General features: G+C 42.3%; 4 protein-coding genes across 4 annotated transcripts; 2 read left to right on the plus strand and 2 right to left on the minus strand.

Annotated features, from left to right (window-relative positions):
* Nucleotides 1-48: 48 nt before the first annotated feature.
* Nucleotides 49-8,242, minus strand: LOC135343178 (probable helicase with zinc finger domain). Its single transcript, XM_064540159.1, has 16 exons — nt 7,833-8,242; nt 7,417-7,766; nt 7,177-7,296; nt 6,733-7,019; nt 5,597-6,629; nt 4,989-5,414; nt 4,683-4,770; nt 2,940-4,487; nt 2,717-2,766; nt 2,617-2,660; nt 2,373-2,486; nt 2,021-2,179; nt 1,684-1,822; nt 1,211-1,358; nt 883-1,031; nt 49-556 (listed from the first exon to the last, which is right to left on the minus strand). The coding sequence occupies exons 1-16, from the start codon at nt 8,155-8,157 to the stop codon at nt 350-352; spliced, it is 5,187 nt and encodes a 1,728-aa protein (XP_064396229.1). The 5' UTR covers nt 8,158-8,242; the 3' UTR covers nt 49-349.
* Nucleotides 8,243-9,815: 1,573 nt separating this feature from the next.
* On the plus strand, nt 9,816-12,925 carry LOC135343186 (TNF receptor-associated factor 1-like). Its single transcript, XM_064540172.1, has 9 exons — nt 9,816-10,024; nt 10,186-10,240; nt 10,329-10,391; nt 10,511-10,663; nt 10,879-10,947; nt 11,135-11,224; nt 11,748-11,956; nt 12,178-12,311; nt 12,659-12,925. Coding segments are annotated over exons 1-9 (957 nt in total). The 5' UTR covers nt 9,816-10,022; the 3' UTR covers nt 12,841-12,925.
* A 20-nt stretch (nt 12,926-12,945) lies between these two features.
* LOC135343189 (uncharacterized) lies at nt 12,946-16,757 on the plus strand. Its single transcript, XM_064540174.1, has 13 exons — nt 12,946-13,101; nt 13,304-13,440; nt 13,500-13,545; nt 13,626-13,673; nt 13,947-14,087; nt 14,137-14,187; nt 14,249-14,269; nt 14,339-14,428; nt 14,575-14,616; nt 14,671-14,748; nt 15,162-15,337; nt 15,528-15,673; nt 16,470-16,757. Exons 2-13 carry the CDS (start codon nt 13,433-13,435, stop codon nt 16,517-16,519), a joined length of 897 nt encoding a protein of 298 aa, XP_064396244.1. The 5' UTR covers nt 12,946-13,101; nt 13,304-13,432; the 3' UTR covers nt 16,520-16,757.
* An 828-nt stretch (nt 16,758-17,585) lies between these two features.
* Nucleotides 17,586-26,233, minus strand: LOC135343192 (uncharacterized). Its single transcript, XM_064540179.1, has 8 exons — nt 26,171-26,233; nt 24,923-25,021; nt 20,606-20,771; nt 19,941-20,020; nt 18,796-18,942; nt 18,454-18,547; nt 18,286-18,351; nt 17,586-17,857 (listed from the first exon to the last, which is right to left on the minus strand). The coding sequence occupies exons 2-8, from the start codon at nt 25,013-25,015 to the stop codon at nt 17,850-17,852; spliced, it is 654 nt and encodes a 217-aa protein (XP_064396249.1). The 5' UTR covers nt 25,016-25,021; nt 26,171-26,233; the 3' UTR covers nt 17,586-17,849.
* Between the last annotated feature and the right edge of the window lie 1,257 nt (nt 26,234-27,490).

Below are 27,490 nucleotides of genomic sequence, written 5' to 3' on the forward strand. Positions count from 1 at the left end.
ATGATGTTCTGGTCTCCGTCTGCAGAACACAGCAGAGTCAGTGCACACTGGAAGGTTACACCATAATGTACAGCTAGTGTGGGAGGTAATTGAACACAACAAATTGAGTCAAATGTTTTACTTTCTATACACCAGTCCTGTTTATCTATTGTTGGAGAATTATGAAGCATGTACGTAATGGAAGCATAAGAACTGATAGCTGTAGCAGTAACAAGGAGATAAAAACAGGGGATAATAAATGAACACAACACAACAATGTAGCTAGCTAGAGAGATATAATCTCTGAATAAAATACTTGACTTCCAATGACAATGGATAAATGAATTGAACACAAAAAACAATGTTCAGACTAGAATACAGGAATGTACTCTCTCTTGGACTTTCTCACTTTCTTCTCGAGACTCTGAAGAGTCTTGAGTGTCGTCATCTCCAGAGCTGTAGGCCTCTTGGTCGGGTCTGTCGCCAGTAGCAATCTCACAATGCTCACCACCTCGTTAGGTAGTCTCTCTGTGAACTGGGCAGGGAACTCGAGCTGGCTGCGCAGAGCTGTGAGCACCTGTGAGGGTGTGTGTGAGGTGTGAGTGTGTGTGAACAAAAGTGTGTGGGAGGTTTTAGATTTTAGTGTCATAAGCGTACACTGTAGTATGGAAAGGAATACCGAATTGGTGCAAATTTTCGTGTGAACTACCTTAGAATAGTGATTGCATTGATAATTTCGATGATGCTTTACAATACAAAAAATATGAATAATTATGTCAATCATACGAAAATAACCCACTATATGGTAGTCAGTAATCACACATACAGAAACTAAAGTTATTATTGCTCGTTTCGTACTAACCAACAAAAAGCAATCATGTACATGTGTCTGCATCAACGTACTTTGTATCTTTTCTCAGTCTTGAAGAAATAAAAGAACTCAAATAAGATGACCCCAAGAGCAAACATGTCCGACTCCTTGTCCCCTCTCCCCTCCATTGCCTGCTCTGGACTCTGGTACAGGAACGTCTCCGCTCCATCCGTCCCAAGACCTGTACAAGGGTTGGATTTTAGCAAACCATCTGAAAGAGCTCGTTCTAAGCTTCATAAATCATAAAATTGTTGGAATTCAGAACTCTATTAAAAAGCCGACTCTAGAATTCTAAAAATGTTGGGGACCAAGCGAAGACTACCACATAAGTACACACGTTCAATAATAATACATACTAACCTTCCTGTGACATCACCAGTCCATTTGTTGTGAGACCAAAGCCGCCAAGTTTGAGACGTCCATCACCACGAGAGAAAAACACGTTTGACGGGTTCAGGTCTCGATGTACGAAGCCCTCCCCATGAATGTACACCAGTGCCTCCAAGATCTGTAGATAGTATAAAAGAGCAACTACTGAAAATCGTAATTATAGCAAAGTTAGGCTTCCTTTATCAGGGTTTGTAAAATGTAACAGGAATACATTTCCGGCTCAGGCAGTACCTATAGGCAATGGATACGACACGAGTACCTCGATTAGGCTTGCTTGGTCATGTGCAAAATTCAACGTAAAAATCATTGTTGCATGTGACTAATTAGCCTAATCGGGGTACTCGTGTCTGACCTCCTCCTCTGGGTTATGGACATTCCATTCAGAGATGAATTGAGTCAGCAAATACGTTACGACAATAACAAAGAAGCAAATCTAACGATACCTGTTTGAAGAAGTCGAGTACTTGACTCTTCTTCCTACTCTTCTCCTCGCAGTGCTCTAGTAACCAGGTGTGGAGTGTGTCTGTCCTACAGAGCTCCGTGGGGATGAACAGGAACGTTGGGAGAGGGCCAGAGCTCTCACTGCACGAGAGCATATAGACACAATGAATGCTAATCTCCAAATATAATATCTTGAAGGTCCGAAATACGTAATTTCAGCATTATTTTTGTGATACAGAAAACCCATTATTTTTATAAGGCCTGAAGTGGACATGTTATAATTATTATTGCAGAAGAACAAACATGTGTGTACAGTACGATCGTATTATAGAGACTCACATAGAATGATTGCTCTTGAGCACTGACCACACCCATTTCTCGTCACACCCTTCATTAGCTCTCTCCGTCCAGGGGGTGTGGTAGCGTACAATGTTGGGGTGGTTCTGCAGTGTCACCAACCCCTTCACTTCCCGTAGTACTGCCTCTTGCTCCTTAGGACTGTGAAATATTGAAAGTAATTTTTTAAAAGCAGGAAAACTACATGCACATGTACTCGTACTAACCTTGTGAAATTGTACTTGCAATGACACACTAAATATGCACAGTACATGATTGTACACTAGCTGGCCAGGAGTTTGGGGGGATTGTCCTACAATGGCTACTTACAGCAGGCAAAAACACACTGACTCACTTGTCAGAGAGTCTGAGTGCTCTCAGAGCGTAGTCCTCCTTGGCACGATACACATGGAACAACACACCGACACCACCACTGCCTATCAGGTTCTTCACTTCGTAGTCATCCAGTCTACAGGGGAAGGAATGGATGGGTTAGTGTTTACAGAACACCAATACAAACACACCAATACAAACACATCACATCTCCTACGGAGCTCTGACATACACCTGTGGTACTACAAACCATTCTTTATGCTTACCTGCACTCAGGAGTGATATCTTTAGGTGTAGCAACAATGGCTCTCTATAAAAAAGAAATAGTCAATTTTATGCGATTCACATTCCAGAAATTGTTCGTACCTTTGATGTGCTGTCTGAAGCCAATGAAACAGATTGTTCAATCATGTCACCTGTAACGTAATACATAGTGAATAAATTAATATCACACGCACGCACACACACACACGCACGCGCGCGCACACACACACACTCACACACACACACACACACACACACACACACACACACACACACACACACACACACACACACACACACACACACAGAGAGAGCTGTAACTCACCTTGTGGAGGTGGTGTGGGCGTCCTTCTATGAGTATCATTGCTAATAGAGCCTGTAAAACAAATCGAATCAGAGCCGACCGCTGCAAACACACCTCGATGATCAAGTCTTGTCTCCATTCCATTCAGGTGACCATCTGTCAATTCCCGAACCGGGGACACTCTCATCTCCCCTCCGCTCCACACACCAGACGAGGGGGGCGTGAAATTAAAAATAGCCACAACTTCGCTATCGGTGTCTGAGTACAAACGTTGTTTTCGTTTTCTCTGAGATGTTACATTTTGTCCGTTTTCATTTGTTGACGAGGCATTGTTTGCTTGAGGCGAGCGCAACATCGGTGGTGTTTTCATTACAGAACTATACGACTGGTGAGAAGGCGGTGGTTGCTGAGGAGGTGCGGCTTCTTGGTTTAGTTTACTCTCTGAGTGACCTTGTGGTACAGCTGCTGGCAGTGAGCGGACTGAAACAGGTTGAGCAGGATGATTGCTTCGTAGAACAACACTCACCGACTGTACTGGTTGAGAAGGATGATCGCTTCGTGGAACAACACTCACCGACTGTACTGGTTGAGAAGGATGATCGCTTTGTGGAACAACACTCACTGACTGTACTGGTTCAGAAGGATGATCGCTTCGTGGAACAACACTCCCCAACTGTACTGGTTGAGCAGGACAATCGCTTCGTGGACTATCCATTTGAGAGGCCGGTGGATGGAGTTCCTCGCCATGGAGATATTGAGATACGGTAGGTACTGTCGGTGTAGACGGCAATTGCTCTGAATAAACCGTTGTCATTGGCTGTGTTAGCTGAGAAGAAGCTGCCATTTTATAGACCTGAGCTGGTGCTTGTGAGGAATGCTGTTGGCTTGGTGTAGAGCTTCCAAAAAGGGCTGGAAATAATCGTTGTATTTCGTCCAGATCTTGATTGCTTTGCTGCATTGGAGGTGCACTGTTCGGTGTACTAGGAACAACTTGAGTGAAAGCTGTCGACTGTTGATTTTGAAAGCTGTGCCCAATCTGAGTGGTTTGAGATATCTGAGAAGGAGGGGCAGATTGAGGATAGTGCTCTACTTGGTTTTCATATATGGAGGGCGTGGGCGGATTATGCACTCTATTCGTTGGTGTAGTGGCTGGTGGCGAAACTAGTAGAGGGAAATCATCTTCATTGGGCATACCAGCAGCTTCACTATCAGAGGTAGAGTCCTCTTCATGTGTACGTTCAAGCACAAGTGCTCTGAGCTTCGACTTAATAGATTTCGCTTTCTTTTTGGTCACGTTTAAAGATGGAGGGATAAAAAAAGAACCGTGCTCGAGACATCTCTTGAGATAGTTACTCCAAACTTTTCCTTTCTTTCCGTATTTCTCCATCATGGTTTGCTCCGTCTTGAGTAGTAGGAAAGGGTTACCAATGGCAACAACGAGTGATTGGGCTCGAGTGAGAGCTGTGTTGAATATGTGTCTATCGCAGAGGCTCTTAGTGGGGTTACAGGTTGAGGCATCAGAGTGGGTCGGCTCAGAGGTGCTTAGGAACAGAGCTCGGAACTCCCTACCTGTAAGGGAAATCAATTGTCTCAACTTGTGGAATCTACATAGATAGTAGACATTCCGAGAAGCTACATTGCAAACGTTTTTTTTTGTAGGGCTTTAAGTAAAGGTATGCAGTTTTATAATGAGAATCAATTATCTAAGCATTAGCGGGGTATAAATATTGACATGAACAGCATAACTACGTGTATCACAGTTACCTTGCATGTCATACGTGGGTAGTCTCCGTACAGTCTTCAGTTTGCCAGACAATCTTTTCTCAAAAATCAGTTGGTTGGCTGTCGTTAGCTACATAGAGAGAATGGTGTCCGCGAGTTAAAATTAACAACAAATACACTTGTAACTCATTCGGTAGTTGCGTGACAATTTCCAATTCTAATTTTTTCGTTTTCTTTGGGTATAACAACCACTCTAAATGCCAACAAATAACATTTTATACCACGTACCCCTCCAAAATTATTCTATTCTCACACACATAAAGTAATAGTTTACACACACTTTCTAACCTGTGGTCTTGATGGACTCATGATGCAAGCTTGAGAGAGGTCCACAGGCCCCCAGCTAGCGGTAGGCCAACTCTTGGCAAACTTGTTCACCTCATCCAGCAGGATACTCGCCTCAGCTTCATTCACATTGTCGTCCACTTGCGTAATATCCTGATCTATATTGGAGCACACAAACACGAGGGGGTAGGGGTACAGGGGGTGTAGAGATGGGGGGTCACGATCAGACGGTGATATCAGGGGGGTATCGTAAAATAGGGACGACGGGAGCTCAAATATGTCCGGATGAGATCGATAGTTGGTTACAAGCGTGGAGATGTAGGATTCTTGTCGGAGTCGCTTGTACGAGAAATGTAGTCGCTCTAGTAACGAAGTAGCAAGACCACACGATGATGGGACCTCTCCAAACACAAGCATCGCTGGACCAACCTGTAGGGGGAAAGAAAGGAAGTACAGTAGTTAAAAATGCAGTAGTACAAATAAATCCAACTATGGTAAGGTAAGGGAGTCTTGTGTTTTAACATTTCACATCCGGTAAATTTAGATTGCTTTGGTCACATTAATACTGACATGTACTACGGATCAGGCAAAGGTCATCACACCTACCATACCTGATGCTGATCTCCAGCGATCACAATCTTGGTCGTATCAGGATTAGCCAGAGAGAGGGGGGCAATAGCCTCAGGCTCCCGCATCTGGGCCCCCTCATCAATCAGAATATGAGTGAAGAATCGATCACCAAGATCTCTAACCAGCTCACGTACCATCATGCATGTTGACATCACAAGATGATTTTGTTGCACGTTGAGAAATCTTTGGTAAGAAAGAAAGCTTTGAATCGTTTTGTAGACATTCTTTTCTTCTGTCCCGATATGCTTGAAGCCACGATCCCTCAGAATAATCACTTCAACATCATCCTCTTTGCCAGTCATCAAATTTTGATAGTGGTCATAGAAATTATCCACAGACTCTCGCTGTTGAGTGCACACTAGAATACGAGCAGGTTGCTGTTTGATACGAGCTTCAGTAAAGAAGCAGCTGGCAGCCATTGCTAGGATACGTGTCTTTCCCGTACCAAATGGCCCTACGATTATATTAGGGGGACCTCGGGGGGAGCAGGTTAGAATGGATTCTAATGCAGCAAGCTGATCAGGAGAACAGAGGCTTTCAAAAGGCTTAAGATCGATTCGAATATCAACTGGCTCTTGGCTGAACGTACGAGGAGTAGGCACAATTTTCTGGATAATATGTACGGCTGCTTTCGATACACAAGACTTGAGATTTCGGAAATACGAATGCTTTAACATGAACTTCACAACAACACTTATTCGTGTAAGATTCCTGCTTCCCGCTGCTGGAAATCCATGCTGTAATTTCTGCTCCTCTTGGGCTTCAAAGCCAATATACAGCTTCTCCTCAGTATGGCTGTAGTTGTCTCGAAGGATATCAGCTTTACAGATATTCACTTGGCCGAGGTTGTGAATATAAATCGAGCCTTGACTGGCTTGTGTTGCATATGCCACTTGGTCTCCGCTGATGTCTTCCAGGTAGCCATAGCGACGATATTGAACATCGGGTGGTCGTCTCAGAGCTGGTGGTTTAGTCCCGTACTGGTAGAGAAACAAATCATATTCTCCATTGCATCTGTGGAAGTGGTCAAACAATGACAATGTCACATAACATACTTGGCAGTAGCACTAATAATTATAGTTTTATGCTACTATTTGCTAAGAATTCTCCAACTTACTTTTCTTCCAGCACTTTCTTATGCTCAATTTCCTCCAGTTTGAGCAGTTCAGTGAACTTGCTCTTATAGTTCTTCGTAGACAAGGGGGCATGTATAACGTCAGGATTACCCCCCCTACTGGACGATTGGGGGGTCTCTGGACTGGGAAGGGGGGGCGGGAGACGTAGGTGTGTACCCCCCCTACTGGACGAATGGGGGGTCACTGGACTGGGGAGAGGGGGCGGGAGACGTAGGCGTGGCTGGACATGTTTAGTGGAGGGTGGTGACATTGATGGCCATTCCTCAGACTGAAGAGAGAACAGGGAAAGTTTTCATACTAAAATATTACACAACAGTTATTGTGATGTGTCAAGACTACAGAGATAAAATGCTGAACACAGATGTCTGCATTACCACAACACATTCATTATCTAGTGACGGCCAAAAAAATCATATAATGCAAACCTGCTGCTGTTGTGGAGCATATACATTGTGACCAGTATTAATTGTTGGCATGGAGATAGCGGCTGGAGGGGGGTAGTGGTAGAGAGGGGGTCTCTGTGGCTGACCACCAGGATGGGCAACCTGGGGTATAAGTGGAGTATGTGCTCGAAATTAGGGTGTGTGACTTTCAGTTTGGACTTCAAAGAAATAACTTTAGTAATGAATCTACTTAAAATGACTATTCTACACACGCAGTTGTACCTGTGGATGTCCGTATGGGGGCTTGTAATGACTGTGGGGGGTAGGAATCATGGGAGGGGGTCGAGGCATACCAAACTGTTGATGAAGTATATGTTGAGGATTACTGAAAACAGGTCTGTTTTGCTGATTGTGAAGTTGTCGCTGAACTTCAAACGGTGGGAACTGTTGTTGCTGTGGTCTGATTTGTTGCCTGAAAGGAGGAGCCTGTCTCCTTGGTCGCATAGCTTGTGCGTATGAAAAGCCAGACAGAGCGGTAGTGGGTGTGAAGGGAGAGATGGGACTGAGGACAGGGAACTCTTCCTGTGTAGGGACCTTCTGCTTCCGTGGCGATGGGAGGACTTTGATGGGACCTGTATAAACAGGGACAAATTGAAAATGATAAGAATTTGAACCACAAATGGGATATAGAAACTCACTTCCTATCTTGCTGACACCTTCAGTGTCTAACTGAGCGTTCCAGGCCTCTTGCTCCGCCTTGCTGTGAGCATACGTACAGTGGTTCCCACGATAACACGACCCGTCCCCATTCTTACACAAGATGAACCTCCCTGAGGGTAAGCTCCTGGGCAATGGTCGTATTCGCTCCAACACTTCCTCATCATTGATAGCCACTTCTACAGGCACTACCACAGGGCATGAACATTCTGTGGTCAGGAGTTGTGTGTTCCAGGGGCTGACTTCAAGACAATACTCGCAGACCCAACCATAGAAAGGAACTTGTCTGGATCTTCTAGTAGCCATTGATTCTCTTTGAGCGCCGGGCTTTCTCTAGTTTCTCTGTTTTTATTTTACCAGGTGCTGGCACAGCAGAAATTAAGTCACGTACGTAAGGTAAGGGTATTTCCAGCCAGCCCCTCCCTTCTTTTCTTGCTGCAGCATGTTTCCAAAGCGATTTTTATTTAACAGAACGGATGATAAATATATCATGCTGTGTTCTATTAAAGAAAGATCGGCTCACAATCAAGGCGACTGAACCTCGGGGTCAGACCGCGGATTACCAAACTGGGAACCGCTCTTTACCTATAAAAATAAATAAACAGTTACTTTGTGCTCCAGATAGCTTCTCTTCTTGAAAAATGAGTAAAGGAGCTACTAGAAGTGATGATATGTCAAAAGGGGCTCTTATCTTTCGACAAAGATGTGAGAGCTGCCACACTTTTGTGCCTGTGAGTCTATAATTATAAATACCAATGACAATGTATAAACCAAAATTAACATACTCTCATAGTTTAGAGGTACGTATAAACCAAACTTCCCATTGTAGTATATATACAGAGGTAACTCTCTGATTGAAGGTAGAGACAGGTCTCCCCCACACACGTACACACACTCAGGGACAGATGACACGAGAAGGTCCCAATCTTCACGGTGTTTTTGGACGAAAGGTAGCGGAAGATACCAGCTATTTAAAATACTCTTTAGCGTCAATGTATAAAGACATCACCTGGAACGAAGACAACCTAATGCAGTTCCTAGAAGACCCTAAGAAATTTATCCCCGGCACTAAAATGTTATTTAAAGGTCTAAAGAGCGTGGAACAGAGAAAAGGTAACACTCATGCACAACCATCATTGTCTTCACATGTGCGTGAAGATCGTGTGTAAGATCGTGTGTATGCTTAGACTTATCATAATTATGGCCTTGCATTGCTAGAGTCATATTTGATCTCAATAATTTGAGGTGCACTTAGAGCACTCTAGGCCGGCATCTGGATTCATTGAGATTTCATAGGGATATCAATCGCATGCAGCATTTCACTGCCTCCATATTGATGGTGCGTGGTACAGTAACGTACTAGGCAGGTTCTACGCTGATGCTTGTACCCTGATCTCTATTCCTCCGCTAATGTAATGAATTTCCATATTACAGATTTGATATCGTACCTGAAGGATGTCACCAAATAATAAACTCAAACTCTAATTATTGTAAATGTACCCTTTTTATATTTTTAGTTTTTGTACCATCAACCTGACTTCCAACCTAGAGATAGACTTACAGCCAATGAATTTTAATTTATCGATATTACTACCTTTTATGGTAAATTCTATATATATATTGGAATTGATGAAGTATTTTTAGTTTGTGGCATTGCCAACTTTGAATAGCCAGTAAGCCAGTTATGTAAAGATGGCAATTTAGCTAAAGTATGTAAAGTTAAAGTTTCGTATCTGTTGAATACTAACGCAGTATAATAATTACTGAGTACATGTTAGGTAGTATGATATATTATTACCTCTACATCTGTAGGTTGATTGTGCATAATATAAAAGTGTAGCTGTAAATAATTGTGTTGGACCAGGCTATAATCACCCAGACACTACCAGATGGGCTCAAGGCACTCACACAAGGTACAGTAACTGACTGTGTGTATATATCAGTCAGTTGAATCTGTTTTGCTATGCCTTTTATATTACCGCATTGGACCCCCCCAACTTCCTGGGGGGCAATTGCAGAAATTAGTGCCAAACCCCCACACATGTCATGTGGCATTCTCATACATTTCCTCTCTTCAGCCTATTAAAAGATTCAGCCAGACCTAGCTTTAGTACAGTTGTTTTATATTACTAAAAAAGATAAGACTCGTCACTTAGAATCTAATTTTACAAATGTAAGTAACTCAACTAGTCACAGTGCAGTAATAGTGCATGATTGCAGTACAGTGTTAGTACACTGTTGCATAGCTAGCTAGCTAGCTACAATATAAATACAGGCATTGTAGATTGTGCAGAACTTTTTGTTTCACTAAATTACATTTGTATATCTGTCCAGGGCCCAAGCTAAACAAGAACCTTCAGAGACATGCAGTCCCAGAGCAATTAGTGAAGTGAGTCTCTTCAGCATGCAGTATAAATGATGCAAATCTGAGCTCAACAAAAAAATTCAGTTGTGATTTTTTGTGAAATTTTCTGCAGACCCAGTGTCCTGATAATGACTGCGAATATATCAGTGAGGTACCACTACAGCCCTCAGTTGAGGTAATTCATGCAAACTGGACTCTGTTGTTGCGGCAATTGTTTTGTGTGTGAAATGTATCTCGATGTTGTAGAATGTATCAATGTGTCTAGCTATGTTATCTTTTTATTTTGTAATACAGGCCACTCACGACGGTGGGTCATCAGCTGCAGTATATCCCTCTCTGAGACAACCCACCACAGAGTGCCCTAACCTCAACCCTCATGCACTGGTTGTGCAGTCACTGGGAATCAGTACCTCTATGCAACTAGTGGACTCATCATCGGAGCACTTTGTAAGTTTGTGTATAATACATTTTAGCAAACGTCTGAATTCAGAGTTTGCATTAGAGCTGGGCCCAGATCAATTGCACATGACACTTTCTAGATTTTAGTGACAGACATTAATTTTACTTTCTATATGAACTTTATTTTAACACCTGCAGGTTTACTTAATACATATTTTACATTCCTTTAATTGTGACTAAAATTATGATTATCCCATTTTTAGGTATCTCAGGTTGATTGTCCTCCCCTCCCGGACTTGGATTGCTCATACTCTGTACAGGAGAGTCAAGAAGTAGGTTGTGTATCATAATTATAGCTAGGGTCAACAACATCAAATGATGTATTGTATTGTCAAATCCCTCAACATGTTGTGCATACATGTTGGTGCCCATAGTAACGTACTCTTAATATTTGGCCAGTACACAGTTTACAAACAAGCCATTCTTGCATAACCAATATCCTTTCTCTTTTCTTAATAGGGAATGTCAGGAACCAGTAGGATCGTGGTGTCTACTGATGGCTTTACCTTCAACTATGAGCAAGTGGAGCTTCAAGAGAGGCATGTTTGGGTACGTCTTTTCTGACTTTAGTGGTTGTTTGTGTTTCTAAGTGGTCAAGGTGAAATGTGGGAGTAAGCTGATACTACATTGGCCACTTGTATGTCTTTTCTGTTGAGTAGACTTTAGTGGTTGTTTGTGCTTCTAAGTGGTCAAGGTGAAATTGTGTACAACTGTAAGGTCAAGTCCATGCAGCCACTGGGAGTAAGCTGATACTGCTTGGCCACTTGGGTATACTCCATACAATCTTTGGTCAACTAACGCTAGTGTTGTCTAGGGGAATCTACCCCAGCAATAACACACACAGGGAATCTCCAGTGGGAAACCACCAAAGATAAATTTTATACATGTGATTTCAATTATGGGCAAGTGTTTGTAACCAGCAAAAAGACTTTGTATACCCAAATAAACAATTAAGGTATGTGTTTCAACCACTGATGAAAGTCTGGATACATGTTGAAGTCAGCTACGTGTATATATGCTTAGCCCATTTTGAATACACATGATTGTCATAATTATATTTATGTTCCCCCAGATCTCGGAAGATGATATTACGAGAGACCCACAACCAATGGAGGACCAACCATCTCCACCCAAGCATACCTGCACAGGAGAGCTTGAGTTAAAGGCTGTCACCTCCAACGGCACAGTTATTTGGAAGATTCCCGACATCACCAGACAAAGGAGTGAGGCCATTGAGGGGAAGACACAGTGTCTATACAGTCCATACTTCCATACTGAATGGTGAGTGTAGTATGCATGGGGTAATGGTGGATCAATGTTGAGATCATTGAGGCTAATGGCATTCAAGGAATGGTTTGAGCATTTATTTTCTAGCACCTGGTGCCCTGGTATAATGTCTAGAGCAATCATTGGGTGTTTCCTAGTAATAGTTCCCATTCCATACAGTTGTGTGTACTTGATTGTATAAATAATCAATATTCACACATCTCTCTCACGTACAGTGGCTGCAAAGTTTGTTTGCGGCTGTATCTCAATGGAGATGGCACGGGGAAGGGAACTCACATCTCCTTGTTCATTGATTGTGACCGCCCACGAAGACAGTCATTTAAAAGGAAGATTTTACTTACCCTGATTGGTAAGTGCATGTGCATAGTTATACTGTCATTATGGAAAGCCAAAGTGGACAAAATTGTATGTAAAGAGGCCAGGAATATCGATCAAGCAACAACATTGTTGTGAATATCCCTGGCATATTTACAATTTTGTCCACCACATGTAGTGATGGTTTGTTTGCAGTAGTGCCTCTTCTTGCATGTTAGATACACAGGGTTTATATAACTGATAGGGAGGTTAAAGCCTTTAATTCTATGACCAGGGGGCAGATGACACAATTCATGCACTGTTGTGTACATATTGCCCATGCCATTGGACAACGTTTTAGTTTCAAGATCAATATTAATTGTTGTGTTTCTTTCCTTGCAGACCAAAAACAGAGAAAGCGCAATATCTCTCAAGTGCTCAAGCCTGCTGCTCAGCAAATGGACAACTCTCAGTCTGAAATGAACATTGCATCTGGCTTTCCCATGTTTGCTAAGCAGGGCGCTCTTGACTCTAACTCGTATCTCCATAACGATTGCATGTATCTGAAGTGTAGTGCATCATAGCTAGTTACGTATACTTAATTAGGTTTCAGCGTTTTTGTTCATATTTAATGTCGTCTTGTTTATAATAATTATGTGGTATTTCTGATCATGTGATCCACTGACAAGTATTTGGGTGAGGTCAGATTCATAATTATCTGTCCAAGTCAAAAAAGAGCACCAGTAGTCAGGTCAGTTAACAAACCTGTTTGACAGGGTGCTGTGAAGGTGTGTACATGGGGCCTACCAACCCTATGGAGAGGGGCGTGACCTGATTCACCCAGTGTAAGTTTAATAGGTGTTAGCTTGCTAGCTACCCTGCCTACTGTAAGGCTTTTTTGCATGCAAATATACAGCGCACAAACAAGTTAAGGTTGTAGCAAGAGTACATGTGGTTGTAGTCTACAGTGCAAGTGCAAGCGTACTTGATAAAATAACTATCCCAGTCATTTAAAAACTAACCACGATATCGCGGGGGTGGCTGCAGATGAGATCTAACTGACTCCTGTGGGGGGTTGGACCTGTGGAGGAAACCCTCTCACACTATTAGGAAGATACACAGCCTAGTCTACGAGCAGTGGCTGCACTATTACTAAAGAATCAACTACTGGTATCAATGACAATGTAAGCAGTAGAATGCATTGTTTAATATGAGCTAGATCTATATGTTCAATATGATACAGGGCTGAGAGGCTTCCTTTGAATGATAGCTGTGACTCGTACTCAGACGTGAGCTCATTATTTTTCTTCTGTTTTAAATTCTCATCTACTGATTGATCATTAGTTGCATTCATTTCTTACATGTCTAGGAGGAAGAATCGTTTGCAAGCGTTTTTTCTCCGCCTTCAGCAGAGCAGGTATGTATAACCTACAGTATTTATAATCTATTAGCTAAGGTTGAATGCTAAATTTGTGACTGACTGCATGTAATTCATTGCATTAAATAATTACATGCAATGGTTTGTTAGTTTTTTTTGCTTGCTCGTTTTTGTTTCTGTTCTTTTTATTTTGTCGTTTGTTGTTTGTCTCATTTGTTGGGGAGTACAACTATAGGCCACATGTGCCTTCTGTACAACCCTTTCTCTCCTTTTGAGAGATTCAATTCAATGCTAAAAATTGATTGCATGTAGGCACATGGACCTCATGGTGGTGAGCTTGCTTTGGGTGAAGTTAATGTCCCTCCTGCTGTATACAACGGCAACCTGGTACCACCTCCGGCTCCGGCAATGCCACCAGTTGTGCGACCCTTCCGAGTTAACATCGAACACAATGTGAGATAATAATATCTTTAGAGTTCCTTGTGCTTATCTGTTTGCATAGGTTCCCGCTGAACATGTGGCGGGTGTAGCTGGTATGGGAGACATTGCCATGGTAAGATTTCTTTGTGTACCACATGTCCAGTAATTAAAATTGCACTCTTTCTCACATTCAGCCGGAGCAAGAAACCATTGAGGTCAGTTAGAGTGTTTATGGTTCACAAGAAAATAATATTATGGTTTCAGTGTCTTTGTTCTTGTTATAGGATTCCAGTCGACCTGCTGCCCTGATTGTAGGCCATCATGTACACCCATTGCAACATCCCCCTCTATTGCCGAGACATGTGCACAATCAGGTGAGCAGCCAACATTTTCAGTTTTGCTATAATTGTTTGGATGTTGTTTGTTTAGCAGAAGTAAATACCACATTTTAAGCATTTTGCTTATTATGTTTTGTTTAGCATGGAATATAACTCTTGTCTTTTCTGTTGTATCCCTACAGGCAAATGTTGCACCTCACATTCCTCAGCAAGAGAGTCAAGAGGTGAGTTTCCGTTTCACAATAAGTTGCTTGATAGTTTTATTATTCTGCTCTCAGGGCCGCGATGGACCGGATGAGCTGGTGGTGGGCCAGCTGCTCCGAGGATGGTTAAATCATCATCACAATATTCGTAGGGTAAGTGAACGAGTAGCTAGCTTGTGTAAGACTCGTTAATTTGTTGCATTTCAAAGTGAAAGATTTAATGAACTAAGCAACTTACCATTGTGCATCACTTTGGGTTAATCCTTATTAGACATGCATGACTGGCTCTCCTACATGTTTTTAGTGGTCTCAAATAATTGTTACAGGGTGAATCATGTTTAGTAGGAGATATTCAGGTCAGTATACTATTTACATTAGGAGCATAGGAGAGCATGGATGTTTATGTTGGAGAGCATGGCTGTACCATTTTTAAAGCACTAAAATTAATTTCCTTGTGTACAAAAAGAATGTGGGGATTGCCAATCCAACAATGATTCAGTCCGTACATTGACCAATTTGTAGATTTAATAATATACTGGTGCCATTGAGTTTTGTAAACTTCCCAGGGTGCACAACGACCCAGACAAAGATACTGCTATCCCATAAGAAGACAACGTCGGCCCCAGCAAGCTGATTATGGTAGCTCATGTCTTCTCCGAGTGGGAAATGTCAGGATGTTAAAGGAGAAAGCTCGCCAAGGGATTGGAGTGTGTCTAACCTATCCACCATTCTATATCAAAGGGTAAGTTGCCACTTTGATTATCTATAGAAATGCACCGTATGTTAAGTTAGAGCACCGAGGTGCATTCAGTAACCCCCCACCACTTACTCTGTAACAAGGAACCTGTAAGTCTGTCTGGCCATGTGTACACTTATTTAACAGATCGAATACAACATAATTATGTAATTACTGCTTTCTCTCATACACACAGTTATCGGGTGTGTGTGCGAGTGTACCTGGATGCAGATGGTATTGGGAGAGGTACTCATCTCTCTATTGTCTTAGTACTGATGCGTGGGGAGTATGACACCCAACTGCAATCGCCATTCAGACAACAAGTCACTGTAAGACTTCAAGGTGGGTTATTGCATTGTACACGTCAAGGGTGAATTGGTACTTTCATAGTTTCACATGAGCAAGTGTGAGTATACCATGTTGTGTTTCCTGGTTAGATGTAAACCACATCAATTCACAATAGTTGACTGTGGTATATATACATACTATACGTAGCTTGTCTGTTTATGGAATTCAGCTGTGTTTATGGCTTTGTGCTTTCTGATAGTAAGAATACGAATAGATTGGAATTGGCAGTCAAAAAAACAGTTATTGTAGTAAAGATTATGCGATCATTACGAAAATCCGTCGCTAAAAGATCAATATTCATTGTTTTGTTACTAATTGGCTAGCTATATCGTGGGTGGACTGTTACTTTATTCACAGTTCACCTTTTAATTGTTTTTCTAAGCCCCATGGGAGTCTACTTCCTACGCCTTTCATTACCAACTACATGTAGCTACCGTATAGCGGGTATATTTCGAGGGTATAAATGTTCGCGGTTTTCGCGGATTGAGCCTGTACCGCGAAAATTTATACCCACGAAAATTTCTAATAGTAGGCGTGTTCAGTATTATGAATTCGAGGCTAACGGCGTGGAGGTACAGCTGCATGTTGATGTGCGCATGCGCCAAAAGGCTGAAACTCGACCACAAAAATAAAATCCGCGAAATCCTTTTGTAATGGTCCATCCGCTAAAATTTATACCCTCGAAATATACCCGCTATACGGTATTGACACATGCAATGTGTGGGTGTAGGTGGGTATTGTGCAATGATGATAATCTTTATCCCCCCCACACACGTACACGTACACACAGACCTGCAGTCTGACCATGATACACTCTTCTTGAGGGTCACACTGCGATGAACTGACACATTTTGCACGGATTAACATGTGAATAAGTGAACCATGGCAATAATTATATTCAAACAAGTGTGCTATAGTTTTGTGTAATGTCAATTTTGTCACTTATCACATCTTTATATTTATATCACCCCCCCAATCATCGACACAGGTGTATAGTACCCCACTCCACCACTTAAGCATTTTTCTGTCTCTCTTAAATCTGTGGTTCAATAATTTATATCATTTTGCTGAAATTAGATACAGTACATGAGCATGCCAATTATAAATACCATAATTAGTATTGAACCGTTGGGACCAATACAGTTCAAGCATTTGCATCCGGGAAATGGTGACCTGCAGTGAATGCATTATCAGTAGTTCATTGGATGTGATTATAGATATAACATTCAAGGTATGACATTCAACTTACTGAATACATATCCCATAAGCACAGTTTACATCTAATGTGCCATGAATAGAAAAGTTAAGAGGGACTTCAACAACTTACGGATTCTCACGCAGCAATCTCTGATGAGAGAACAGCACTGAGAAGTGGCTCTCGCTGCAGATCACCCATATAGGATAGACAGGGTCCTTGTAATTACTCCCAACCTGTGGCCAAGCCATGCATGCTACACCGCCTCGTGCAATTACTATCCTTCCTTGCCAGTGCTTGTAAGGTGTTTAAACTGAACACGAAACTGTTCACAATGCATTCCTATAACATAGCTTAATTAATATCAGCAGTGTGTCGTTATGAGCCCGTGGTTTTACTAGCTAGGGTAGCCAATCTACATAATAATTATACAGCAATTATAAATGCAATTAATGTACAGTATAATTCCTATCTATGCATATAAATCACTCCCAAGAAGCTAATAATTATGCCCTTGTATTAGGCATGGGGCATAATTAAACTTCAACAAACAACAAAGAATAACTACACTAATGTTATGTTAGTTCCCATGTTAGTGTTTCTGTTTCCAGGATCCGGAGTGCATATGAATTTTCATGCAATCCTGATGTTATATACGCAGCATGCATCATAAGTTTCCCACGCTTGGCACGCTCAAATAAACCCAATGTGTACAGTCATGTAGACAAACAGAAGTAGACAAACACAAATATTTATCAAGAACATACTTGTAAAAATCAGCACAAAACACACACATAATTCTGACTAATCAGAGTCCAGATAAGTCAGATAAGAACGAGTCATCAAACATTCCGCTACTAGTGTCCTTAAAACCCAACTGAACAGAGAGTCTTTTTCGTAGCGGTAGGTTTCTCAGATGTGAGTTAAGCAGTTTCTTAATGTTGGTTGTCATATCAAAAGTCTTCTCTGTGTCTCTCATGTACCTGGGGTGGGAACGTTAGTCGACAATATTAGGGCAATCAATTAGGTTTTGTTTATACTAAACAATGCATGTATTTGAGTGTGTTTTGAAAAGAGAAGATCTGATCAATTAGTCACATTACAGCGATGGTGATAGCCTGCTATGGCCACCTGTACATCTTACTTAACCACAATAGACCTTTTAACTACATTACACTAACCGAGGGGAAGGTGGGGGGAAGGTGGGAGTAAGCCGGCTTGTACAGATTCTACACATACCACCATGACAAACATACCACCATGACAAACATACCACCATGACAACAATAACAATCAGACAACAACGTGTCCAAACCAGCAGTAGACAGGAAATACAGTGAAGCCTTGGAATAAAGGACACGTTGAGAGTAGCTACATTATATTATTATATAGAGGCTGCAGAAAGACTCACTTGTTGCACAGATCCTGCACCATGGAGGGGGCAAGGGAGTAAGATGACTGGAAGTCAGACAAGTATCTGAGAAAATAAAACACACGCATAAACAACAGGAAGGTCTAAAAACAATCCAAAGCGAGTTATGCACAGGAAACTGAATAATAGTTGCAGCAGTTATCTCACTTGAAGTCTCCTTTAACCACGACCTTCTCTTGTAGATGGTGTTGACCCAGTCAGCATGGATACAGTGACGATAAGCCTCACTCACTATTAAGGCCTGTAATGAGAACGAGGGTCGATAATTATAGTCAAAACATTGTGTATATACATGTACGTACAATAATTGTGACATAATGATATTGTTTAATGATCTGTAGACACTTGTACACTTGTGTCGAAAGCCAACACATGTATACAGATGCCAGACAAGTTCATTAGGTATACCTATACAAGCCTCTTAGAAAGCCGTACAAAACCCGAATGTTTCCAATGTACATTCTATATGTACCTACATATTATGTATACCTCAGAGAAGGGCTCTGTCTCCATGTACTGCAGCACGTTCCTGGCACTGAGGTTGATCACTTGCTTCCGCTGTTGTAACAGAGAGAGTTGTAGTGCTACCAGTCTAGCCTGGGTCGTGCAGTACTCTGCCTTGCTCAATATGTCCTCCTATAGAGAAGAATTAACACACGGTACAACTGCAGCCAACTGTTATAATTGGAGTCAAACAATTGAAACCAAGCCACACCATTTTAAGGGAAGTACGTACATACGCTTCAATTAAGGAAATATATGCAAACTTGAAAGCAGAGTGCAGTATACATTCCAGTTACTTTCCTAGGATTCGTAACTATGCCAGAACCCAAACAGAACATGGGAATTAAGAATCTCCTAGCTAAATTCAAGGAACTCAGACGATATTAATCAGAATTGATATATGGGGAAGTTTTGTTGGGTCGAAGAGGATACTAGTCTAAGAGTTGTTGTACACATGCACGCTCAGGATACAGCATGCGTATCCGTACATAGTGACAATACATGCACACATCAAATGAGATGCTGAGGGTACAGGAAGAATACATATAAAAATATCCTCTATTACACGTAGATCATCAAAATAGCAAAATAGACAAAACATATCAACAAAATAATACCTAATATGATGATAATACATGTACATCCTATATACATCCTCCCAATTAACGTGTGTCTGATGATTTACAACATGCAGACAATGCCTTTGATACTGTTTCATTCATAACACATCAAAGCAGCCAATATACCTCTCTCCCTGTACTACTATGCATGGCCCCCTACTAGTACCTATTTAGGCTAGAGTCCTTTATTGCTGCTTTGCATATTCTATCATTATCCAACCCCTACTTGTGTCTCAAGATATAACTTAATTAATGTGCCTTTGATCAATGTCACTTCAAAGAATGCTGGCCAGGCTCAAATTACTGCACCTGGTTGTGCCTACACTGAGGAGAGTCCTAGGTGGTACTGATCAAAGAGGGCTAATCTGATTATACTGCATGTTTACATGGGGAGATAAAAATTATCTAAGCAGGAAATAATGATAAGCAGGCTATAATTATATGAGCTGAGCTGAAACAAGCAAACTTCAGGCCAAACTTCAGGACACACTGGCCTACCCACCAACTCACCTGAGCGTAGGTTTTAGCAGCTGCCTTGTAGCCGTCGAATGCACTCTTCAGTCGCTTGACAGTGTCGGAATTGCTGGCCACTAAAGCAGAGGAGAATTACGGCATGGTTAAATCTATATATAAACACCAAAATAGATTAGCTAATAGAGACAGATCAATAGAAACCATATACAGAGTGTGACTGTTCCTAAACTTATTGACCTCAACAAAAGATGACTTCTATTACATATGTACATGAGCAGGATGTGTGGCTGAAAGTGTAACCATCAATTGGAAAATTCTTCCCAAAATCAGAAGCTACCGGTCACAGCTCACAGCTTGCTACCGGTCACAGCTCATGCACAGCTTGCTACTGGTCACAGCTCACAGCTTATGCAAGAGATACATGTGGTCAATAAAACCTTATTACATACGTTGTTACCGTATTACTAGAATTTTGCGGGTGAAAACCTTTGCGGATCAGCCAAATCGGCAGAAATTTGACCTTTTGCGATCTAACTATTGCATTCTGGCAAGGATCGTGTGTGTTTACTAGTAATAATTCAGGTTTTACGATTTTGTTGTTGCGAATTGATCAACCCTCGCAAAGTTCACATATGTTTGATGCTCGTAAAACATTCTAGTAATATACGGTATGTTAACCTTCTATCCATGCATGCACTTACCGAGCATCTTTGGCCTCAAGCTCTTCACTTCCTGCTCTGCTTGTTCTTGTCTGGTCTTGGCTAACTCATGAAACATGGCAAACTTCAACGCTACCATCTGTATCATCTCGGGGTTGTTGCCATGGCTACGTAGGTAATCCAGCAAGGCCACTCGTAGTTGCTCCTCCTATAGACACAAACCACAGAGTTATATTCACGTATGCTGACCAGTGTGCTATCAGGGTTCTATATAGTGGGGGCCCAGAAACAGACATGTATAGCTACACCATTCCTGTCCGAAAAATCATGGGATTTTGCATTTCTATAGCTTTGTTGTTGAGGGAAGTGCTGTTTGTGTATTTACTGTTTGCATGTGTATTTGCATAACTGGTACAAGTTGCATTAGCTATCGGGAAATCATTTTGTTGACTCGATCATCGTCTGATAACCCAATAAAAACATACACATCCCTCGAGGAAGAATAAAGCTATTTCTATGGGTACATCACACTTGTTGACCTGCCAGTAGCTAGGAATCATTACTAGTACATTGGAAACTTATACTGTTGACTCTATACAATGATGACTTGCATGGCGGCCTGAGGCATTCCAAAATAAGGAGGAGAGAAAGACATACACAACATCTTCAGGGAACAAACAAGTGACTTGTAGGGACTCTATGCATTGGACTATACGTAAGATGTATAAAGAAGGTTTTAGCTGCAGTTGCTCAATTAGGAGCTAATTAACCTTTAAAGGTACTCAATACGTGTGCCAGGCAACAGAACAGTCTCAACAAATATATATTATAGTCCATATCTACATGTACATGCATAATTATATAGTCTATTCCAGAAATAACACCTATTTATACCAGACAGTGGGTACTATCTACAACTACTAAACAGTCCACAAACCCACCTCCACTTTCCACAAAATAGTAACTAAGCTTTAGAGCAGACCTCAAGGGGCAATTACTGGCAGATACCCAGACCCACTGAGTACTACAGCTAGACCTCTACTACATGTGAGCCAGCTGAACAAATGTGGCATGATTAAAATAGTCCCTATAAGGGGTAATCAATGTTCTTAGGTCATTTCCACGCTGTCTAGTGTCTTCTGGTTATTCTTTCTTGCCTCTCTCTTGTTGCTTGAAACTTATGTTCAGGTGAATCAAAGTTTAGGAATGGTATATAACAACTTTATCCCTATATAATAGCACGAATGAAAATATAGTGAACAACGAGTACATATTATATACATTAGTACAGCAAATCGAGTTATACATAATTATAGTACAGCCAGCATTTGTATTTGCATGAGAACCTTGATTGTATATACACACATTAGAACTGTAGCCATTGCACACCCGTTTATCTACACTAGCTACATCATACAATTGTGTGTTATCTAATATACTGTTACAAAACACTCGCTGAAATGAGTACGACCAATATAAGACGTGCAATTGGTTGCCTTATATGTATACCAAATTGAAGACAAGACATTTGAACAAACACCTGATTCAGAAGCAGTAAACATGTTTTTACCAACTTTAATTGAATTAGCAATCACATGATTGCTTACAATACAGGGTGGTGGGCAATAAATATCATGAATATCATTTAATGCTGTCATTATTGTCACCCAAAACTCTAAACACATCAGAAGCTCCTCTTTATCGCTACAAACAAATAAGCCCCCCCCCCCCCCCTCCCCACAAGCAGCACTTGGTGGTGAGAGCTGTGGGAATGCAGTCACATGCAGGATGGATAACACCTATATAGTTGCAGTATTATATAGTCTCACTAAATGCACTTCAAAGAATTGATCACGACAGGTTTAGCAATAGTGTGTGCAACAACACACTCGAGCTATTAAGTTGTAAGGCATCTCGATTCATGGAGACAGTGTACACAATGGGCACACAGCCAAAGAATATGTACATACAGTGAATTGCAACCTGTGCCATATAATTATTGTATAATTATTGATGATCAATAACTAATTGAGGCACTTGCAATGAATGCACACATACAACATAACTTAGCTAAGGACTTGGCACATAACTTAGCTAAGGACTTGGCACATAACTTAGCTAAGGACTTGGCACATAACTTAGCTAGATTATTGTGTGTACAAGTAGCATGTCTCCCAGAACCCCCCCCCCCTCTAGATTATTGTGTGTACAAGTAGCATGTCTCCCAGAACCCCCCCCCCCTCTAGATTATTGTGTGTACAGGTAGCATGTCTCCCAGAACCCCCCCCCCCTCTAGATTATTGTGTGTACAGGTAGCATGTCTCCCAGAACCCCCCCCCCCTCTAGATTATTGTGTGTACAGGTAGCATGTCTCCCAGAACCCCCCCCCCCTCTAGATTATTGTGTGTACAGGTAGCATATCTCCCAGAACCCCCCCCCCCCTCTAAATTGTACAGGTAGCATATCTCTCAGAACCCCCCCTCCCTATCCCAGAACCCCCCTCCTTAGATTACTGTGTGTACAGGTAGCATATCTCCCAGAACCCCCCCTCCATAGATTACTGCGTGTACAGGTAGCATGTCTCCCAGAACCCCCCTCCTTAGATTACTGTGTGTACAGGTAGCATATCTCCCAGAACCCCCCCCTCCATAGATTACTGTGTGTACAGGTAGCATATCTCCCAGAACCCCCCCTCCCTAGATTACTGCGTGTACAGGTAGCATGTCTCCCAGAACCCCCCTCCTTAGATTACTGTGTGTACAGGTAGCATATCTCCCAGAACCCCCCCTCCATAGATTACTGTGTGTACAGGTAGCATGTCTCCCAGAACCCCCCCTCCCTAGATTACTGTGTGCATGTCTCCCAGAACCCCCCCTCCCTAGATCACTGTGTGCATGTCTCCCAGAACCCCCCCTCCCTAGATCACTGTGTGCATGTCTCCCAGAACCCCCCCTCCCTAGATTACTGTGTGCATGTCTCCCAGAACCCCCCCTCCCTAGATTACTGTGTGCATGTCTCCCAGAACCCCCCTCCCTAGATTACTGTGTGTACAGGTAGCATGTCTCCCAGAACCCCCCCTCCCTAGATTACTGTGTGTACAGGTAGCATGTCTCCCAGAACCCCCCCCTCCCTAGATTACTGTGTGTACAGGTAGCATATCTCACAGAACCCCCCCTCCATAGATGACTGTGTGTACAGGTAGCATGTCTCCCAGAACCCCCCCTCCCTAGATTACTGAGTGCATGTCTCCCAGAACCCCCCCTCCCTAGATTACTGAGTGCATGTCTCCCAGAACCCCCCCTCCCTAGATTACTGTGTGCATGTCTCCCAGAACCCCCCCTCCCTAGATTACTGTGTGCATGTCTCCCAGAACCCCCCCTCCCTAGATTACTGTGTGCATGTCTCCCAGAACCCCCCTCCCTAGATTACTGTGTGTACAGGTAGCATGTCTCCCAGAACCCCCCCTCCCTAGATTACTGTGTGTACAGGTAGCATGTCTCCCAGAACCCCCCCCCCCTCCCTAGATTACTGTGTGTACAGGTAGCATATCTCCCAGAACCCCCCCTCCATAGATTACTGTGTGTACAGGTAGCATGTCTCCCAGAACCCCCCCTCCCTAGATTACTGTGTGCATGTCTCCCAGAACCCCCCCCCCTAGATTACTGAGTGCATGTCTCCCAGAACCCCCCCTCCCTAGATTACTGTGTGCATGTCTCCCAGAACCCCCCCTCCCTAGATTACTGAGTGCATGTCTCCCAGAACCCCCCCTCCCTAGATTACTGTGTGCATGTCTCCCAGAACCCCCCCCCTCCCTAGATTACTGAGTGCATGTCTCCCAGAACCCCCCTCCCTAGATTACTGAGTGCATGTCTCCCAGAACCCCCCCTCCCTAGATTACTGAGTGCATGTCTCCCAGAACCCTCCCCCTCCCTAGATTACTGAGTGCATGTCTCCCAGAACCCCCCCTCCCTAGATTACTGTGTGCATGTCTCCCAGAACCCCCCCTCCCTAGATTACTGTGTGCATGTCTCCCAGAACCCCCCCTCCCTAGATTACTGTGTGCATGTCTCCCAGAACCCCTCCTCCCTAGATTACTGTGTGTACAGGTAGCATGTCTCCCAGAACCCCTCCTCCCTAGATTACTGTGTGTACAGGTAGCATGTCTCCCAGAACCCCCCCTCCCTAGATTACTGTGTGTACAGGCACGTACACATAGTGGGGGATTCCCCCTCCTATAAATCATATTTTACTCCACCCAAGCCCTTTTTGTAATACCAGTATCTAATGTTGCTATAGCTACAGATACAGATACAGTACATTGCACAATGAAACAACCATGCTTGAATTGGGAGCACTCACTTTCTCTACACCGGTGTGAACCAGCCTCTCAAACTCATCAGCCTTGATGAGCAGCCCTATCATCTTATTGTATCTGCTGATGCCAGTCAGCATTCTCACCTGCATGACATGAAGTAAAGAGCATGCTCATACACACAACATACAGTACAATTAACACATGTACAGTATCGCTTACATTATAAGGGCGGAAAAATATTTGGTTTTCCTGTAAGCAAAACAAAAGCAATAATATGCAGCACGCTGGGACGATCAGACCACTGCAACTGTTCTGGTAATGATAATTATATGTTCCCAGGGCTGTGAATAGCCTCAGTCTAACCAGTGCACACTCCTGGTGATTATATTGATACTCCCCTTGGAAACACACCTCATGCACACGTCCGTGGTGATTATATTGATACTCTCCTTGGAAACACACCTCATGCACACGTCCGTGGTGATTATTCATACCCCCTTGGAAACACACTTTAATCTGATACTCGCCTTGGAAACACCCCTCAAGCTGACACTCTCCTTAGAAATACACTTCGATCTGACACTCCCCTAGGAAACACAAGCAGAGGGGAAGAACCTACAAGTGTCCCCTATAACGAGCACTAAAGCCCTAGCTTGCAACAGCTGATTATTGTGGGCAAACATTGAAGCCTATTGACAAACTGATCCCATTATTTGTTAACAGATATCCCCATAATATACACAATGGTTATCTTACAATAATTATAACTGCAGGGTAGCTTTTAAGAGAATAACTCTGTTATTGCTCATTGGAATGGTCTCATTGGAACAGCCTTAATAATACGTACATGTACATAGTATACAAGTCTTGGACATAGTGCTGATAAAACCAATCTGCTAATAAAACCAATCTATAGAATTCACTTTTTCTGGAATGTGCACGTATATAAGAATCAAAATGAGTTCTTATGTAACACTTAATTAAGCATTATAGCTATTAGGAAGTTTTCTTTACTGTTATTACAAGTCTATGCATGGTTGCATGGTTGCATGCACAATACATAGAATATGTGACTAGGGACAGTTGCAAGGGTACAAGGTACAGTGAAGGGGACTAGAGCAGAGCATGCATGACTTGGCAATGACTTGGCATCAGCTGATTCCAACCATATTGGTTGCCAAGATATCTAGCTATGAGTCTAGGAATGTGTAACCAGGAAGCTACTGCGTATTGTGTGGTTCTGTGGGTTTGTATCATTCTCCAAATTTAGGAAATTGTAGTTAAAGCCTTACCTTGACTTGGTGTGTCTACAGAGCCGAGTAACTTTGCCATTGAGAGGAGACCGTTGCTGAGGTGGGTGTGGTCTTGGATGAGGTGTGCTATCATGGCCTGGAAGTCACGACTGGTGGTGTGAGGGTGGTACACAGAGGCCTTGGGGGAGTCTCGGCCATTGCCTGTGTGTGTGAGTGTGGAGGGGGGCAATATTGTATGAAATAAAAGCACACAGCTACTGCAATTCTACAACCCATTCTACTGTATTGTACTTTTTCTGTATTCTACCCATTAATTCCACAACGATTCTACTGTTTCTACTGACATTCTCATTGTATTGTAATTGTACAACCCATTCGATCTACTGTGACTAAACTGACTGCATTATGCTCACAAGGTCCAATCACATATATTGTGTGGGTGTAGCTGAGCATGTGTGTGTACAGAGATGGTTGCCTATAGGTTGCTAAGAATGCAAATTGTGGTGGCCACAATGAGAGGTGAGGTAAGCTGTTGTTTTGAAACTTGATGCATGTCTAATGTTCAGTGCAGGTGCTGTGTTCACTATAATTGTTTTACAACCCCTCACAGCTATAGCCTGAAGCACATGATTATCATGGCTGTTCAAATTACCTTACAAGGAAATTCTAAGAGACTGCTACTAGTCATAACAGTGTCATCCAACTATAGGCTATGGGAAAGATAAATTACCTCTAAAATTGTTTTATTGATACTAAGGAAACCATAAAACTTTTAATAATTTTAATATGCATATGTTGTATGTACTGTAGCCATATAACTCACTCTTCTCTGCCAGCCCATATTGGCCAAGTATCCCACAACCTGCAGACAACACAGACAATGACATCATCACTGTGTTTGACAACATAATACGTACACACACACTTATTCTAATGGGCCAGCTGGGAAGTTATGACTACAGTAAACAGTAGAGGCCATTATTGCCTTTGCTGTTGGTAAGCAACTGATAGGTAGCCATGGGTACTATTGGATTAGGCCATGAGTACAACATTCCATTCACTATAATGCAGGCTGGGGGTCATTATGTGTCAGCAGTGTAATTCACATAATTCACATAATCCTATTAATCATTAATTGTAGTCAAATCACGGATGTAATAACAATCAGACAAAGTTTTGTAAACTGTTATTGAATATCTCCAAGGGCAACATAATCACAGTATACGATATCAGACACTAATTGAGACCATAGTGAGAGAAAATATAAAACATGCCTGAAATTGCATAACAAACGTAACAGCATTTTACATACACGAGCAATAAATATGTCAACTATACCAAATCCATATATTGACATGA

Source organism: Halichondria panicea, chromosome 10, assembly GCF_963675165.1.
Source record: "Halichondria panicea chromosome 10, odHalPani1.1, whole genome shotgun sequence".
Lineage (NCBI taxonomy): Eukaryota > Metazoa > Porifera > Demospongiae > Suberitida > Halichondriidae > Halichondria > Halichondria panicea.

Coding starts and splice junctions, on each gene's coding strand:
- LOC135343178 (XM_064540159.1), bottom strand. CDS start 8,157: ATGGCTACTAGAAGATCCAGACAAGTTCCTTTCTATGGTTGGGTCTGC. Junction 5,415..5,596: donor TCGCTGGAGATCAGCATCAG/GTATGGTAGGTG, acceptor TTCCCCCTACAG/GTTGGTCCAGCGATGCTTGT. Junction 1,823..2,020: donor CTCAAGAGCAATCATTCTAT/GTGAGTCTCTAT, acceptor GCTCTCGTGCAG/TGAGAGCTCTGGCCCTCTCC.
- LOC135343186 (XM_064540172.1), top strand. Junction 11,225..11,747: donor TTCAAGAGAGGCATGTTTGG/GTACGTCTTTTC, acceptor ATGTTCCCCCAG/ATCTCGGAAGATGATATTAC. Junction 12,312..12,658: donor GATTTTACTTACCCTGATTG/GTAAGTGCATGT, acceptor CTTTCCTTGCAG/ACCAAAAACAGAGAAAGCGC.
- LOC135343189 (XM_064540174.1), top strand. Junction 13,674..13,946: donor CTCCGCCTTCAGCAGAGCAG/GTATGTATAACC, acceptor GATTGCATGTAG/GCACATGGACCTCATGGTGG. Junction 14,749..15,161: donor ATCATCACAATATTCGTAGG/GTAAGTGAACGA, acceptor TAAACTTCCCAG/GGTGCACAACGACCCAGACA.
- LOC135343192 (XM_064540179.1), bottom strand. CDS start 25,015: ATGCTGACTGGCATCAGCAGATACAATAAGATGATAGGGCTGCTCATC. Junction 20,772..24,922: donor TTCACACCGGTGTAGAGAAA/GTGAGTGCTCCC, acceptor TTGTGTCTATAG/GAGGAGCAACTACGAGTGGC. Junction 18,548..18,795: donor AGACAGAGCCCTTCTCTGAG/GTATACATAATA, acceptor TTCTCATTACAG/GCCTTAATAGTGAGTGAGGC.